At 46.1% G+C, this 13,980-nt stretch overlaps 3 protein-coding genes across 3 annotated transcripts; all 3 read right to left on the bottom strand.

The window, feature by feature from the left end:
* Positions 1-162: 162 nt before the first annotated feature.
* On the bottom strand, positions 163-2,571 carry LOC136377217 (protocadherin gamma-B1-like). The gene has a single exon (XM_066343703.1). The coding sequence runs from the start codon at positions 2,569-2,571 to the stop codon at positions 163-165; it is 2,409 nt and encodes an 802-aa protein (XP_066199800.1).
* A 229-nt stretch (positions 2,572-2,800) lies between these two features.
* LOC136377216 (protocadherin gamma-A3-like) lies at positions 2,801-8,139 on the bottom strand. Its single transcript, XM_066343702.1, has 2 exons — positions 5,577-8,139; positions 2,801-2,887 (listed from the first exon to the last, which is right to left on the bottom strand). Exons 1-2 carry the CDS (start codon positions 7,986-7,988, stop codon positions 2,801-2,803), a joined length of 2,499 nt encoding a protein of 832 aa, XP_066199799.1. The 5' UTR covers positions 7,989-8,139.
* A 2,860-nt stretch (positions 8,140-10,999) lies between these two features.
* On the bottom strand, positions 11,000-13,980 carry LOC136376799 (protocadherin gamma-A2-like). Its single transcript, XM_066343166.1, has one exon. The coding sequence runs from the start codon at positions 13,750-13,752 to the stop codon at positions 11,299-11,301; it is 2,454 nt and encodes an 817-aa protein (XP_066199263.1). The 5' UTR covers positions 13,753-13,980; the 3' UTR covers positions 11,000-11,298.

The raw sequence follows: 13,980 nt of genomic DNA, 5'->3' as shown, positions 1-13,980 counted from the left end.
CCGCAGAGAAGTAGTAATTTGGTATCCTCCAAGAGTACTGGGCAATGAAGGGACCCATCTCCAGCCATCTAATACACCTCCGCTCCCACTACCATTACTAGAACAGTGAACAACGACCAAAACTAATTATGCACACTGAGAATAAAATACAATATATAAATTTCAAGTAGGTTTGCTGAAACTCACGTGTGAGGAAAAAGAGGAGTCATAAGCGACTTGGGGGTCTTCATTACTGGCACATACATCCAAAGAAGGATCTTCGCAAAGGAGATCCCGAGGGGGAGCCACTTCCGGGGTCACGTTGAGAAAATTAAACTCTGTCTTAGCTGATTGGGAGGCAACGCACAGATTGTAGGAATAGGGCAAAGTTCCCTCACTATAACTGGGGAGAACCCCAGGTCCAGCCTTAGAACTGAGACCAGGCTGGAAGCAGCCCCAAGCAGCGGGGCTGGAGGAGCGTCGCAGGCGCAGTGCGACCGCCAGAACCACCGCGAGGAGGAAGAGCACGGAGATCAAGGCCAAGGCCACCACCAGATAAAACTGCAGCTCAGCCTGGGGGTCCGAGGGCGTAGGATGTTCGCTAAGATCCGGCAAGGCCTCCTGTAAGCTGTCAGCGAAGACCAGGAGTAGCGTGGCGGTGGCGGAGAGGGGCGGCTGTCCCCCGTCGCGCACAGCGACCAGCAGGCGCTGGCGGGCCGCGTCCCTGTCACCTAAAGCTCGCGCTGTGCGCACCTCGCCCGAGCGCAGCCCGAGGCTGAACAGTCCGGGCTCGCTGGCCTGCAGCACGTGGTAGGACAGCCAGGCATTGTGTCCCGAATCTGCATCCACCGCCACCACCTTGGTGACCAGGTAGCCGGGCTGCGCAGCACGCGGCACAGTGTCGAAGAGCGCAGAGCCGTCGGGCCCCAGCGCCGGGTACAGCACCCTTGGCGCGTTGTCGTTGCGGTCGTCCACCAACACGCGCAGGCTGACGTTGGCGCTGAGCGCGGGCGAGCCCTGGTCACGCGCCTGCAGCGTCAGCTCGAAGGCGCGCAGCTGCTCGTGGTCGAAGGCGCGCTGCGCGAACACCACCCCGCTCTGCGCGCTCACGGACACGTAGGACGACAGCGCGCGCAGCTCCAGGTCGCTGGCCACGATGGAGTAGGAGACGCGGCCGTTAGGTCCTAGATCGGGGTCAGAGGCGCTGACTTGGGCGATGGAGGCCCCGGGTGGGTTGTTCTCGGCCACGTGAACCACATAGGAGGCCTGGTGGAAAACAGGATTGTTGTCGTTGATGTCACCGATTAGTAGGGTGATGCTTGTACTGGAGGATAGGGATGGCTTCCCCTTGTCTGTAGCTGTAATGGTGACATTGTACTCTGCTCTCTGCTCCCGGTCTAAAGCACTGTCAATCACCAGCTTGTAATAATTCTTGGAGGTGGATTCTAATTTGAAGGGAACATCTTCCTGAATATAGCATGTCACCAGACCATTTTGCCCAGAATCCTGGTCTCGCACTTTAATGAGGGCTACAACAGTTCCAAGGTCTGAGTCCTCAGAAATCTTATTAGAAAAAGACATGAATGTCACCTCTGGGGCATTGTCATTCTCATCAACGATTTCAATATGAACACTGCAGTGAGCTGCGTGTACTCCTCCATCTTTGGCTTCTACAGCCAACATATATATACTTGTCTCTTCAAAGTCCAATGTTCCATTGGTTGTGATGTCACCAGTATTTGGATTGAGATGGAAGAGGAGGCTGGTACTTGTTGGGGCATTAAGGAAGGCATAGGTGATCTGTGCATTAACACCCTCGTCCTGGTCGGTGGCCTTCACGCGCAGCACAGAGGTTCCCTGGGGAACGTTTTCTTGGAGTCTAACTCTGTATGTGTTCTGGCTGAACACTGGCGCATTATCGTTGGCATCAGTGACCTGGATCTGGATCTGGGTGGTGCCACTTAGAGGAGGATCCCCTCCATCCATGGCAGTCAGGATTAAGCGGTGGGAGCTCTGCTGTTCTCTGTCCAGAGGTTTTTCCAGCAGTAATTCTGGGTATTTACTTCCATCAGGACTTTCCTTCGTTGACAGAGAGAAGTGGTCACTGGGGTTGATGGTGTAAACCTTCAGTGAATTACTTTCTACATCTGGATCCTGCGCAGAATCCAGTGGAAACTTTACCCCTGGTATGGCTGACTCACAGATTTCTAAGTCAATGTCTTTTGCAATGAAACGTGGTGCATTGTCATTAATATCTTGAATTGCAACAATCACGTGGAACACGTTCATTGGGTTTTCAGCGACTATTTCAAATTCCAGCGCACACTCAGATTTTCTCCCGCAAATCTTCTCTCTATCTATCCTACCGCTCACTAACAAATCCCCATTTTCTACACTCACGTTGAAAAATTCCTCCGCACTAACCCGCAGTTTTCGAGCTGGCAATTCCTGGACACTGAGCCTCAGGTCCTTGGCGAGGTCCCCCACCCTGGATCCCTTGGCCAGCTCCTCTGGAATCACGTACTGGATCTGCTGGGAGATGGCCCCGCACAACAAAGACAGCAGGAAGAGAAACAGTACCTGACTTTTCATCGTTTCAGCTTTTCTGGAGCTCCTTTTCATTTCTTGAACTCTTTGGGAAGCTTAGGATGATTAAAATATCAATGACAGCACCCTAGATGTTTGGGACTTGAGGGTAGGACTTGTTAGGTGCTTGCGGATACCCAGGAGCTGCGTCCGCGTTCAGCTGTGCGCAGGACAAAGCCGGAAGGCACTCTATCGGAAGCTCCTGCAGAACTGAGAACCCATTTCTTCCCTTTGGTCAACAGCGGCGCCCGGAGCTTGTCTGAGGAAACTGCATATTGCCCAGCTGTGTAGCCTCAAAGTATAAGCTCTTGAAATCTGTGCACTTTGTTCGTTTTTATTTGTTGGAAAGAACCAAATATTCAACTTCTCCATTAAAATATGACATTTCTAGTGTGTTTTTTTTTGTCATCTCAGAAGCATTACCACCACTTTACATTATATTTTCATTAAAATATTTCATAAGGCATGCTGCACGCTGTCTTTTCTTTTTTTCAGTTTTGAGGCAAAAATATCTTCATTGATTTCACTGTATTTTTTTAAATCGGTATGACTAGTATGACTGTAACCAGATAAGTTACTGGATCTTTTATCTACATTTTGGTGGACACTATGATCCTTACATTTCTGTAAGTCCTTAACTTCCCTTATTTAGTATTTAAACTCTCCCCATATATACTTCATCAATTCAGTAATACTTTTCAAAGTTATAGTCTTTGCAAAAAAGAGAGAATCAAGGACCTAGACTTATTTTAATGTACTGCTCATCTTTTTAAAAGTCTTTCTGTTATGTACAGCAGAGCCTGATATTTTGTTAAAGGGACCAATTTAGTTTTGGGGCTCCCATATGCGTTTTTATAAGCAGAGTTTTGTGTAAGTCACACTTATTTTTATGAAACCAGTGCTTCTTTATTATATAAACATGCATGCAAAACCCCATATGACAATTTTCAGTTCCAGCCAATGTATACCTTTAATAAGTGAAATAAGTTTGACTTGATTTCTAGTAAATCTTGAAGAGGCAGTGAGAGCCCTTAAACATTCCAGTCTGGAGTCTATTGTGTAATTCTTGAACTGGCCTTGGGTAGATAAAACAAAGAAATGCACTACCGAATAAATGCCAACTCAACAATTTGTTCCATTATTTTGCAATGCTAACCCATACTCATCTTACACTCTGGTCAAAACAGACTACAATTCATTTTCAGAAGACATCCTCTCCCTTGTTTTTCCTACTTCATGCTTTTATACTTTCAGTTCTTTCTATTAGAATCCCTCCTTTTTTTCTCTTATAACAAATTTTGCTTATGCTTAAACATTTTTAAAATGAAAATGGGATGTCTGGAACCTTTCATTATCTATATATGTGTATGAAAATTACACTGTCTTTGTATTCTTTTTGCATCTTCACAACATATATGCAGATTATATTTTATATGAGATTCTTAGAAAATTACCTTTAAACATCTAAAGTTCTCCTGGCACTAGCCATTTAACGATTTTTTGTCTGTACAAGGAAAATGATATTAATATAATAAAGATTTTTCCTAAAACAATATTCCAAAGGTTATGTGCCTTTTTTTCCTGTGATGTATTTGCATGTTTGAGTGAGAATACAGCTTTCTCTGCTTTCAGTTACTTTGTTCAGGCCCTAATGTCACACACTTTTGAATGTACCTTTTCCTAACATATTGAGGGAGACATCTGTTCCTTTGTTTGAAGTTTAATGAAATGTGTTTTGGTGTAACTTTGGATGACTCTCTGATGTGTCTTTATGGGTAAAAGTAATATATAAAGTCCAAAATGGGCCAACAATTTCTGGCCCAAAAAAGTTGTAACATTCTTATTTATTATTGCAGTGTATGGTCTGAGAATCTCCTGCAGAGGCCAAGACATATCGCCTTACATTTTTATCCTTCTCAGAGGACAAGAAATGTCACTTGAGGCATATGACAGTTTAGGCATAAACTGACCTTCAGGCAAACAGCTTAAATCAATTTGAATACACACACGGACATACACACTTAGGTGTACATAATAAGGTCTACAGGCCAAGTAAAACAATTTGACCAACTACATTTTTTTTTTACCCTACAATTTTTATGTCATTAAGATAAAGAGTTTGGTCTGGCTTGAAAGGAGTTAAGCATCATTTTATGAGAGCCTAAACTATATAACTAAATATATATATTTACTTGTTTGTACCAGTCAGGACAGGCTAGGTAGTCTGGAATGACACACAAACTTAGAAGCACAGAGATTTAAAATAAAAAATGCCTATGGCCCTGACTGGTTGGCTCAGCAGTAAGAGCATTGGCCCGGCATGTGGAAGTCCTTGGTTTGATTCCTGGCCAGGGCACACAGGAGAAGCAACCATCTGCTTCTTCAACCCTCCCCCTTTTCTCCCTTTTTATCTCTCTCTCCCCCCCTCCCCCACAGCCATGGCTTGATAGGTTTGAGCAAGTTAACCAGGGGGCTGAAGATGGCTGCATGGCCTCTCCTCAAGCACTCCAATAGCTTGGTTGTCAAGTAAGGAAGCAGTGGCCCCAGAGGGTAGAGCATTGCTCTGTAGGGGGCTTGCTAAGTGGATCCCTGTCAGGATGCATATGGGAGTCTGTCTGCCTCCCTGCCTCTCACTTAATTAAAAAAATGCCTATTTGTCCCAAATGTAGATCAATGTTGGGTAAATCACAGAGATCTTCTCTCTTCATAGTTTTTTAAGGACCCAGGTAGAAAAAGCAGTCACAATTTCAAAGAGCAAATTAAAGATCTGGAAATTCTCACAATGGCAACTAGATCTTCCTCCAGGAAGAGACACACCTACTTCTATTTACAATGTCTTGGCCAGAACCAGTTACTAGCCCACTCAGCTATGCCAGGCCAAGAAGTATACAGCCCAATCATAAGCCCAGAGGAGAGAGGGACAAATACTTAAATAATAGAAATGTGCCTTATAATAACCACACTGGCGTAACTGTTCTTTATAATATATATTTTTAAAGAAATAAACTCACCTGAGGTAGCTTGGGATCTCCTTTCGCTTCGAGTAAATCTTGAGCTACCAGAAGAGGCTCGCTTTTCTCACAGCTCTCATGACTGATGAGCGTGTCCGCATAGTTGGGCTGTGGGAAGATCAGGTGACTCTTCCCCGAGTCTGCGGTGAGGGAGACCTCGTGGGAATAGGTCTGCAGGAAAGCCCTCACCCCGTCCACGCCCACAAAATGCGAGCCCGCCAATCCCCTTCCTGAAGCCTGGAGCAGACGCGACGTGTACCAGCGCCTCAGTCTGAGTGCCAGCAGCACGATGACAAAGGCCAGAAAGACGCAGGAAACAGCGGCCACTGCCACCACCAGGTACAGCGTGAGGTCTGAAGCGTTAGGGTTGGCGGAGGGTTCGAGGCTACCCAGGTCAGCCAGGACGTCTGGGATACTGTCGGCCACAGCTACGGTAAGCGTGATGGTGGCCGAGAGAGGGGGCTGACCGTGGTCCTGGACCGCCACCACCAGGCTCTGCTTGAGCGCATCTCTGTCCAGCAGGGCCCGCGCAGTGCGCACCTCGCCCGTGTGCAGCCCCACCGTGAAAAGCCCTGGCTCGCTGGCCTTGAGCAGGCGGTAGGACAGCCAGGCATTCTGGCCTGAGTCTCTGTCCACTGCCACGACCTTGGTCACTAGGTAGCCGGGCTCTGCAGAGCGAGGTGCCAGTTCCACACCTGTGGAACCGTCCGTGGGAAGATTGGGGTAGAGGATCTCAGGCGCATTGTCGTTCTGGTCCAGCACGAACAGGCTCAGAGACACGTTGCTGATGAGAGGAGGGTTCCCACTGTCACTGGCAGTCACCAATAACTTCAAGTCTCTAACCTGCTCATAATCAAAGGATCGAAGTGCATAAAGGACTCCGGTGTCAGAGTTGATGGAGATGTAGGTGGAGAGAGGTGTTCCCTGGACAGTGTCCTCTAACAGTGCATAAGTGATGTGGGCATTCTCCATGCTGTCAGGGTCCCTGGCAGTAAGAGAAAAGATGGAGGCTCCCCTGGGGTTGTTTTCCGGAATATAGGCAGAATAGGAGGCATGAGTGAAGGCAGGTGGGTTGTCATTGATGTCTGCCACATACAGGGTGATGTGAGTGTCTGTAGACAGTGGTGGATTTCCCCCATCTGTTGCTCTCAGAGTGATATTATATTCAGAAATCTGTTCACGGTCCAGGGATCTGGCTGTCACTAAGCGATAATACTGGTTTATTGATTTTTCCAAGTTAAACGGCATGTTCCCCAGGACAAAAACTGTGACTTGCCCATTTTGTCCAGAATCCCGGTCATGAACATTAACAAGGGCAACTTCTCTTCCAGCAGTAGCCTCTTCTGAGATTGATCCTGTGAAAGAAGTGATTGTGATTTCTGGGGCGTTGTCATTCACATCCATAACTGTGACTAGAACCTTAGCTTTTGAAAGGAGACCTGGCCCATCTTGTGCTTCAATTTTAATTTCATAGAACATAGCATCCTCATAGTCTAGACTTTTTAATATAGATAGATCCCCAGTCACTGAGTTGAGATAAAAAATCTGAGCGATTTTCCCAGGCATTTTATCTAGCATATAGGACACTTGAGCATTGAATCCTTCATCAGGGTCAGTGGCATTCACAGTGAGCAGAAGGGTGCCCACTGGCAAATTCTCCTGAACACTTACTCGATACTCAGGCTGAGTAAATACTGGTGGGTTGTCATTCGCATCTAGAACTATCACTTGGATGCACAAGTTGCTAGAGCGAACAGGGTCCCCACCATCAGAAGCAATGAGGACAAGCTGGTGAACTTTCTTTTTCTCCCGGTCCAGAGCTCGCTCCAGCATCAGCTCTGGGTACTTGGCCCCATCAGAGACAATATTCACAGCCAGGGAAAAGTAATCATTAGGTTTTAGCTGGTAGTTTTGCAGAGAATTCATGCCCACATCTGGGTCAAATGCAGTCTTTAGTGGAAATCGAGTTCCAGGAGCTGTTAGTTCACCAATTTTTATTTCCAATTCCTCCGTTAGAAAATCAGGAGCATTATCATTAATGTCTTTAATTTCTATTTCTACTTCAAGAATTTTCAATTTGTCTTCAACCAGGATGTTAAATTCTACTAGACATCGAGTGCTCTGAGCGCAGAGCTCCTCCCTGTCTATCCTGCCCGCGGTGACCAAGCTGCCGCTTCGCAGGTTCAGAGCAAAGAGCTGCGTCCTACCTCTGGAGACGATGCGGACTCCGCGCTCCGCCAGCTCCGGGGGCTTCAGCCCCAAGTCCCTGGAGATGTTGCCCACGAAGGAGCCTTCGTCCGACTCCTCCAATATTGAGTAGCGGATCTGCCCGGATCCAGTCTTGCACAGAGTCCCCAGGAGCGCGCACAGCAGGGCCAGTCCTCCGCCGTTTTTGATTAGGTAATTGGTCATTTCCTTTTAGGTGAATTATTTTTTTCTGAGTCCGATTCCAATTTCCCACGACGGATTCCACTCTTATTTTCTCAATGAGCTAAGCCCTTTGTGGGCCTAATTCTTAGGTCACAGAGCTGGTTGACCGACAAGGTAAGTGTAGCAGCCCGGGTTCTTCTGAGTGATTTGCTGACTCTCTGCTTTTTGGGAGCAAGGAAATGGTGGACTAGTTCTCCAGTTGCGTTTTCTTCCTTGAGCGGTCAACAGCGACACTCAGGGGCCTAACCGTTTACTACACCTTCTCAGGCAAACCCAAGTTAGTATATTATTTTTAAAGTTTCCCAACATCCCAAAGCCTTTTTATCAGAGGTAATGGGATTGGTATTTATTTCACAAAATTGAAATGCTTTATGTTCAAGGATGTAACTTCAAATCATTTCCTCTGGAAGACATGCACTAACTTTAATGCCACCAATATTGCTTCAAACATGCTGGAGTTACTGCTTTGAAATGTTCAATCTTTAAGAACCACAAAGAAATATCATTCATATTTATAAGTTATGCCTCTTGAAGGTTGTCCCTGATAGCCTGACATCTTTGTTTTAATATTTTTATTGAACCAGTTTATTAGACAAACATATAATGAGGTGTCAGACAACATCTGGGGATTTCAGATGAATAATATAGACAAGCCACTTCCTTTACAGAGATTGTAAAGATATAAGAGCAAACAAAAAATGAGAGTGTGTAGCCATTCTGGCCTTGGAGTTTAACAAAGGCTTTCCCAAGAACATGAGAGGAGTGGATCAGGGAAAAGGCCTGGAAGTGAGAGAACAGCACGGCAATGCCTAGATGCAAGCAAGAAATCACAGAACTCCATGGTATGAAAAGTAGTTCACTCTACTTAAAGCTAGAGTGTGAGGAGGGTTTTTAAAGACCCAAACTGAAATTAGTAGAAACAAATGTTTGCTTTATGTTCCAGAAACACTTTTTTCTGTATTTGTTTCTCTCGCTAAGCACAAAATAGGAATACAATACAGTTGTCATGTCACTTATGATGCACTATATACCCATGTTTAAAGCATTTCTTCTTGTCATGAGTGATTACGCACACTAAAAAAAACTGTCTTTAATTTTTCTCAGTTCATAATTTATTAATTACTTATAAGATGTTATAAGATATTATTCCAAACTGAGTTCAAATTTTATCTCATAGGGAATTATAAATAGTGATAAACACAATGAAATACATAGTCTTGGATCAATCTTTCCTCAGATGCCCTTAAATATAATAATCACAGAACCTTGAAAGATGATACTGATACCATTAAGTACAAGACTCAGTTAGTACATAGACTTCCAAATAAAAAAAACAATCCCAGTTACATAGAATATGTGTATTCTTTGTCCTCTATTATTAACTATATGACTAACATATTAAAAGCCAACATGGAAAGAAAAGTGGGGAAGAAAAGCAGTGGTTGTGTGGGGTACTGAGGTTGAATGAGGGATTAGAATATTTTTTGTTACATTTCATTTTTATTTGCTTACTCCTCCTTTGTCTTATCTGGACCCCCCAAATGGACTCCAAGTTAAGAGAGGCCATTTCAAATTGGGACTATCTATGGTGGGATTGAAAATATTTTAAACAGCTGCTCTGAGTAGGAAAACTTGAAAAGAGATGTATAAGAAGGATTTTAGGGGCAATTATTGACATAGTTTCTAAATTCCCTTGAAAATATATATTATTTTCAAAGATAAAAAGGTAATATGGTTACCAGGTATGAGAAAAACAAAAACATCAAAGAGAAACATGTTTATTTTTTTATTTATTTTTAATTTATTCATTTTAGAGAGGAGATAGAGTGAGTTGGAGAGAAAGAGAGAGAGAGGAAGAGGGGAGGATCAGGAAGCATCAACTCCCATATGTGCCTTGAGCAGACAAGTGTAGGGTTTTGAAACCGGCAACCTCAGTGTTCCAGGTCGATGCTTTATCTACTGCGCCACCACAGGTCAGGCTGAAACATGTTTATAAATACACTACCTATTTATAATAGAGCAAATAATAAGCCAATCACTTCTTCAAGGAACACGTAGCTACTGTAGAGGCGAATGAGATTTTTTAACCAAGCAGATATACAATGACATACATGCCTCCTGCCTGAAACATGGTGAAGCCTATGTATTTCTAAATTTCCATGTTTTAAATAGAGAAGGCCACAGAAATCAAACAAAACTAAGACCCTCACTGCCAAACTGAAGGAAAAATAAAACTGAGTGAGAAAAACTACTGTTTCATTATTCATATAATTCAAATATAAAGTACAAAAGCCTTAAAATTTAAAGCACTTAGTAAACATAAAACCAGCCTCCATATATTTTTTTAATTTTTTTTATTTATTCATTTTAGAGAGGAGATAGAGAGACAGAGAGAGAGAGAGAGGAGAGAGAGACAGGGGTGAGGAGCTGGAAGCATCAACTCCCATATGTGCCTTGACCAGGCAAACCCAGGGTTTCGAACCGGCGACCTCAGCATTTCCAGGTCGACGCTTTTTCCACTGCGCCACCACAGGTCAGGCCAGCCTCCATATTTTTTTTTTCTTTTTCTTTTCTTTTTTTGTATTTTTCTGAAGCTGGAAACGGGGAGAGACAGTCAGACAGACTCCCGCATGCGCCCGACCGGGATCCACCCAGCGCGCCCACCAGGGGCAAAGCTCTGTCCACCAGGGGGCGATGCTCTGCCCCTCTGGGGCGTCGCTCTGCCGCGACCAGAGCCACTCTAGCGCCTGGGGCAGAGGCCAAGGAGCCATCCCCAGCGCCCAGGCCATCTTTGCTCCAATGGAGCCTTGGCTGCAGGAGGGGAAGAGAGAGACAGAGAGGAAGGAGGGGGGTGGGAGTGGAGAAGCAAATGGGCGCTTCTCCTATGTGCCCTGGCCGAGAATCGAACCCGGGTCCCCCCGCACGCCAGGCCGATGCTCTACCGCTGAGCCAACCGGCCAGGGCCCAGCCTCCATATTTTTAAGAAAGAATTGCTGACCCAGGTAGATGAGGAAATTTACCAAAAAAATGGGAACGAAAGTATAAGAAACCAGATACCCCAGTTCCCAATGCTCTTTTGATAACTTAAATATCATCACCTACTAACTTCTGATTTATACTTATAACACAAAGATTCTAGCTCCTCTTTCACCTTGCACTGTGTTGAACACTTAAAAGTAGCAAGAAACAATTCACAAGAACTAATTTTCTAAAAATATTTTCTCAAGGAAATATGCAAAATAGAAGAGATATAGTAAACAGTGGAAGAAGCTAAGAGGTCATTTTATTTATTTTAGTGATAGTTCATAAGTATATTGTGAAGAGGGTTTACCTGAGGAAATAGTTCTCCTTTATCTTCAAGTAAAGATTGAGGTGCTGACAGAAAATCCTTTTTCTCACAACTCTCTTGGCTGATGAGCGTGTCCGCGTAGTTGGGCTGTGGGAAGATCAGGTGACTCTTTCCTGAATCCGCGGTGAGGGACAACTCATGGGAATAGGTCTGCAGGAAAGCCTGCACCCCGTCCACACCCACAAAGTGCGAGGCGGGCGCGCCAGCAAACTTGGCTCCTGAAGCCTGGAGCAGATGTGACCTGTGCCAACGCAGCAGTCTGAGTGCCAATAGCACGATGACAAAGGCCAGAAAGATGCAGGAAACAGCGGCCACTGCCACCACCAAGTACAACGTGAGGTTCGAGGTGTCAGAGTCAGCAGAGGGTTCGAGGCTATTCAGGTCAGCCAGGACATCTGGGATGCTGTCAGCCACGGCCACGGTCAGCGTGATGGTGGCCGAGAGAGGGGGCTGGCCGTGGTCCTGGACCGCCACCACCAGGCTCTGCTTGAGCGCATCTCTGTCCAGCAGGGCCCGCACAGTGCGCACCTCACCCGTGTGCAGCCCCACCGCGAAGAGCCCTGGCTCGCTGGCCTTGAGTAGGCGGTAGGACAGCCAGGCGTTCTGGCCTGAGTCTCTGTCCACCGCCACCACCTTGGTCACCAAGTAGCCGGGTTCTGCAGAGCGGGGTGCCAGTTCTATGCCAGTGGAACCGTCTGTGGGGAGGGCCGGGTACAGGATTTCTGGTGTGTTGTCATTCTGATCTAGAACGAACAAACTCAGAGACACATTGCTGCTAAGCGGTGGTTTCCCGCTGTCTTGTGCTGTCACCCACAGCTGAAGTTCACGGAACTGCTCATAGTCAAAGGAGCACAGCGCATAGAGGACTCCAGTGTCAGAGTTGATGGAGATGTAGGATGATAGTGGCGCCCCCTGAAGGGTGTACTCTGTCAAGGAATAAATTACATGGGCATTTTTGTCACTGTCAGGGTCATGGGCCTTCACAGAAATGATGGAGGTGCCTCTGGGGTTGTTTTCAGGAATGTAGGCAGCGTAAGAAGTGTGAAAGAAGGTGGGCGGGTTGTCGTTGATGTCTGCCACCTGCAGCAAAACATGAGTATCGATAAACAGAGATGGGTTCCCTCCATCTTTAGCAGTCACAGTGATGTCATAAGAGGAAAACTGCTCTCTGTCAAGGGCTCTGGTTGTGACCAGCCGGTGGTAATTGTCCACTGATCTTTCTAACTTGAAAGGAAGGTTCTCTGGGAGTGAACATGTGATAAATGCATTCTGCCCAGAGTCTCTGTCATGTACATTGAAAAGTGCAATGACGGTTCCTGGAGGAGAGTCTTCAGAGATTGTGCTAGTAGCTGTGGTCATGTAGAATTCTGGGGCGTTGTCATTCACATCCAGAACTGTAACAAAAACCTTTGTTCTGGTCAGAAGGCCTGGACCATCCTGAGCTTCAATATCAATTTCATGGAACTTTGCATCTTCATAATCTAGACTTTTTATGATTGTTATATCTCCAGATGCTGACTTAAGCTCAAATACCTCTGAGGATTTTCCAGGGGTTTTCTCTTGAAAATATGCCACTTGACCATTGTATCCCTCATCTGCATCAGTGGCGGTCACTGTGAGTATCCAGGTGCCAATTGACATATTCTCTGGAACACTTACATGGTACTCGGGCTGTGTAAAAACAGGCGCGTTGTCGTTCGCATCCAGGACCATTACGCGGATGCGGGAGGTGCCAGATCGGACTGGGTTGCCCCCGTCTAAAGCCATGAGAACCAGGTGGTGAGCAGCCTCTTCCTCGCGGTCCAGGGCACGCTCCAGCACCAGTTCCGGGTACTTGTTCCCATCAGCTCCACTTCGCACTTCCAGGGAGAAGTGGTCATTTGGGCTAAGTTCATACTTCTGGAGGGTGTTCTCTCCTACGTCCGCATCATGAGCATTCTTTAGAGGAATCCGGAATCCCGGTGTATTTGTTTCACTGATTTTTAGCTCCAGTTCCTCCACCCCAAAGCGAGGGGCGTTATCATTAATATCTGTTATTTCCACCTCTACTGAATAAATAGTCAATTTATCTTCCAAAAGAATGTTAAAGTTCACCAAACACCGCGTGCTCTGAGCGCAGAGCTCCTCCCTGTCTATCCTGCCCGCGGTGACCAAGCTGCCGCTTCGCGGATTGAGAGCAAAGAGCTGCGTCCTACCTCTGAAGACAATGCGGACTCCGCGCTCTGTCAGCATCAGAGGCTCCAAACCCAAGTCTTTGGAGAGGTTGCCCACGAAGGAGCCTTTGTCGATCTCTTCTGTTACAGAGTAATGCATCTGCCCAACTCCAGCCTCCCACAGGGCCGCCGAAAAAAGACACAGCAGGACCAGCCTTCTGCGTTGTGGCAACAGAACCGCCATTTCTTCTATCCTGTACTGTAGTTTTTTCTCCGAGGCAACTTCCAGTATCCAGTGCGGGATTCCAATCTTTATTCCTGAAGGTCCGGGGTGACCAGCATTCACGGGACCCAGCTCACTGTTGCGAGAACTGCTGGACTGAATTTCTTAGCCGTCCGGAAGCTTGTGAGTAAATGTTCAGCCCTTTGTGTTGTGGCAGCCTTGGTGTAGGATTGGACGCCTGGCAGGCTT

This window comes from Saccopteryx leptura, chromosome 6 (assembly GCF_036850995.1).
Source record: "Saccopteryx leptura isolate mSacLep1 chromosome 6, mSacLep1_pri_phased_curated, whole genome shotgun sequence".
In the NCBI taxonomy this organism is placed as follows: Eukaryota; Metazoa; Chordata; class Mammalia; order Chiroptera; family Emballonuridae; genus Saccopteryx; species Saccopteryx leptura.
Note: the sequence above shows the minus strand (reverse complement) of the source record. Positions and strands in the feature narration are given on the sequence as shown.

Bases quoted from the DNA above. Each gene is read 5' to 3' on its own strand.
- LOC136376799 (XM_066343166.1), bottom strand. From the start codon at position 13,752: ATGGCGGTTCTGTTGCCACAACGCAGAAGGCTGGTCCTGCTGTGTCTT.
- LOC136377217 (XM_066343703.1), bottom strand. From the start codon at position 2,571: ATGAAAAGTCAGGTACTGTTTCTCTTCCTGCTGTCTTTGTTGTGCGGG.
- LOC136377216 (XM_066343702.1), bottom strand. From the start codon at position 7,988: ATGACCAATTACCTAATCAAAAACGGCGGAGGACTGGCCCTGCTGTGC. The intron at 2,888-5,576 runs GTGAGTTTATTT...AAACGAACAAAG, and splicing joins GAGATCCCAAGCTACCTCAG to TGCACAGATTTCAAGAGCTT.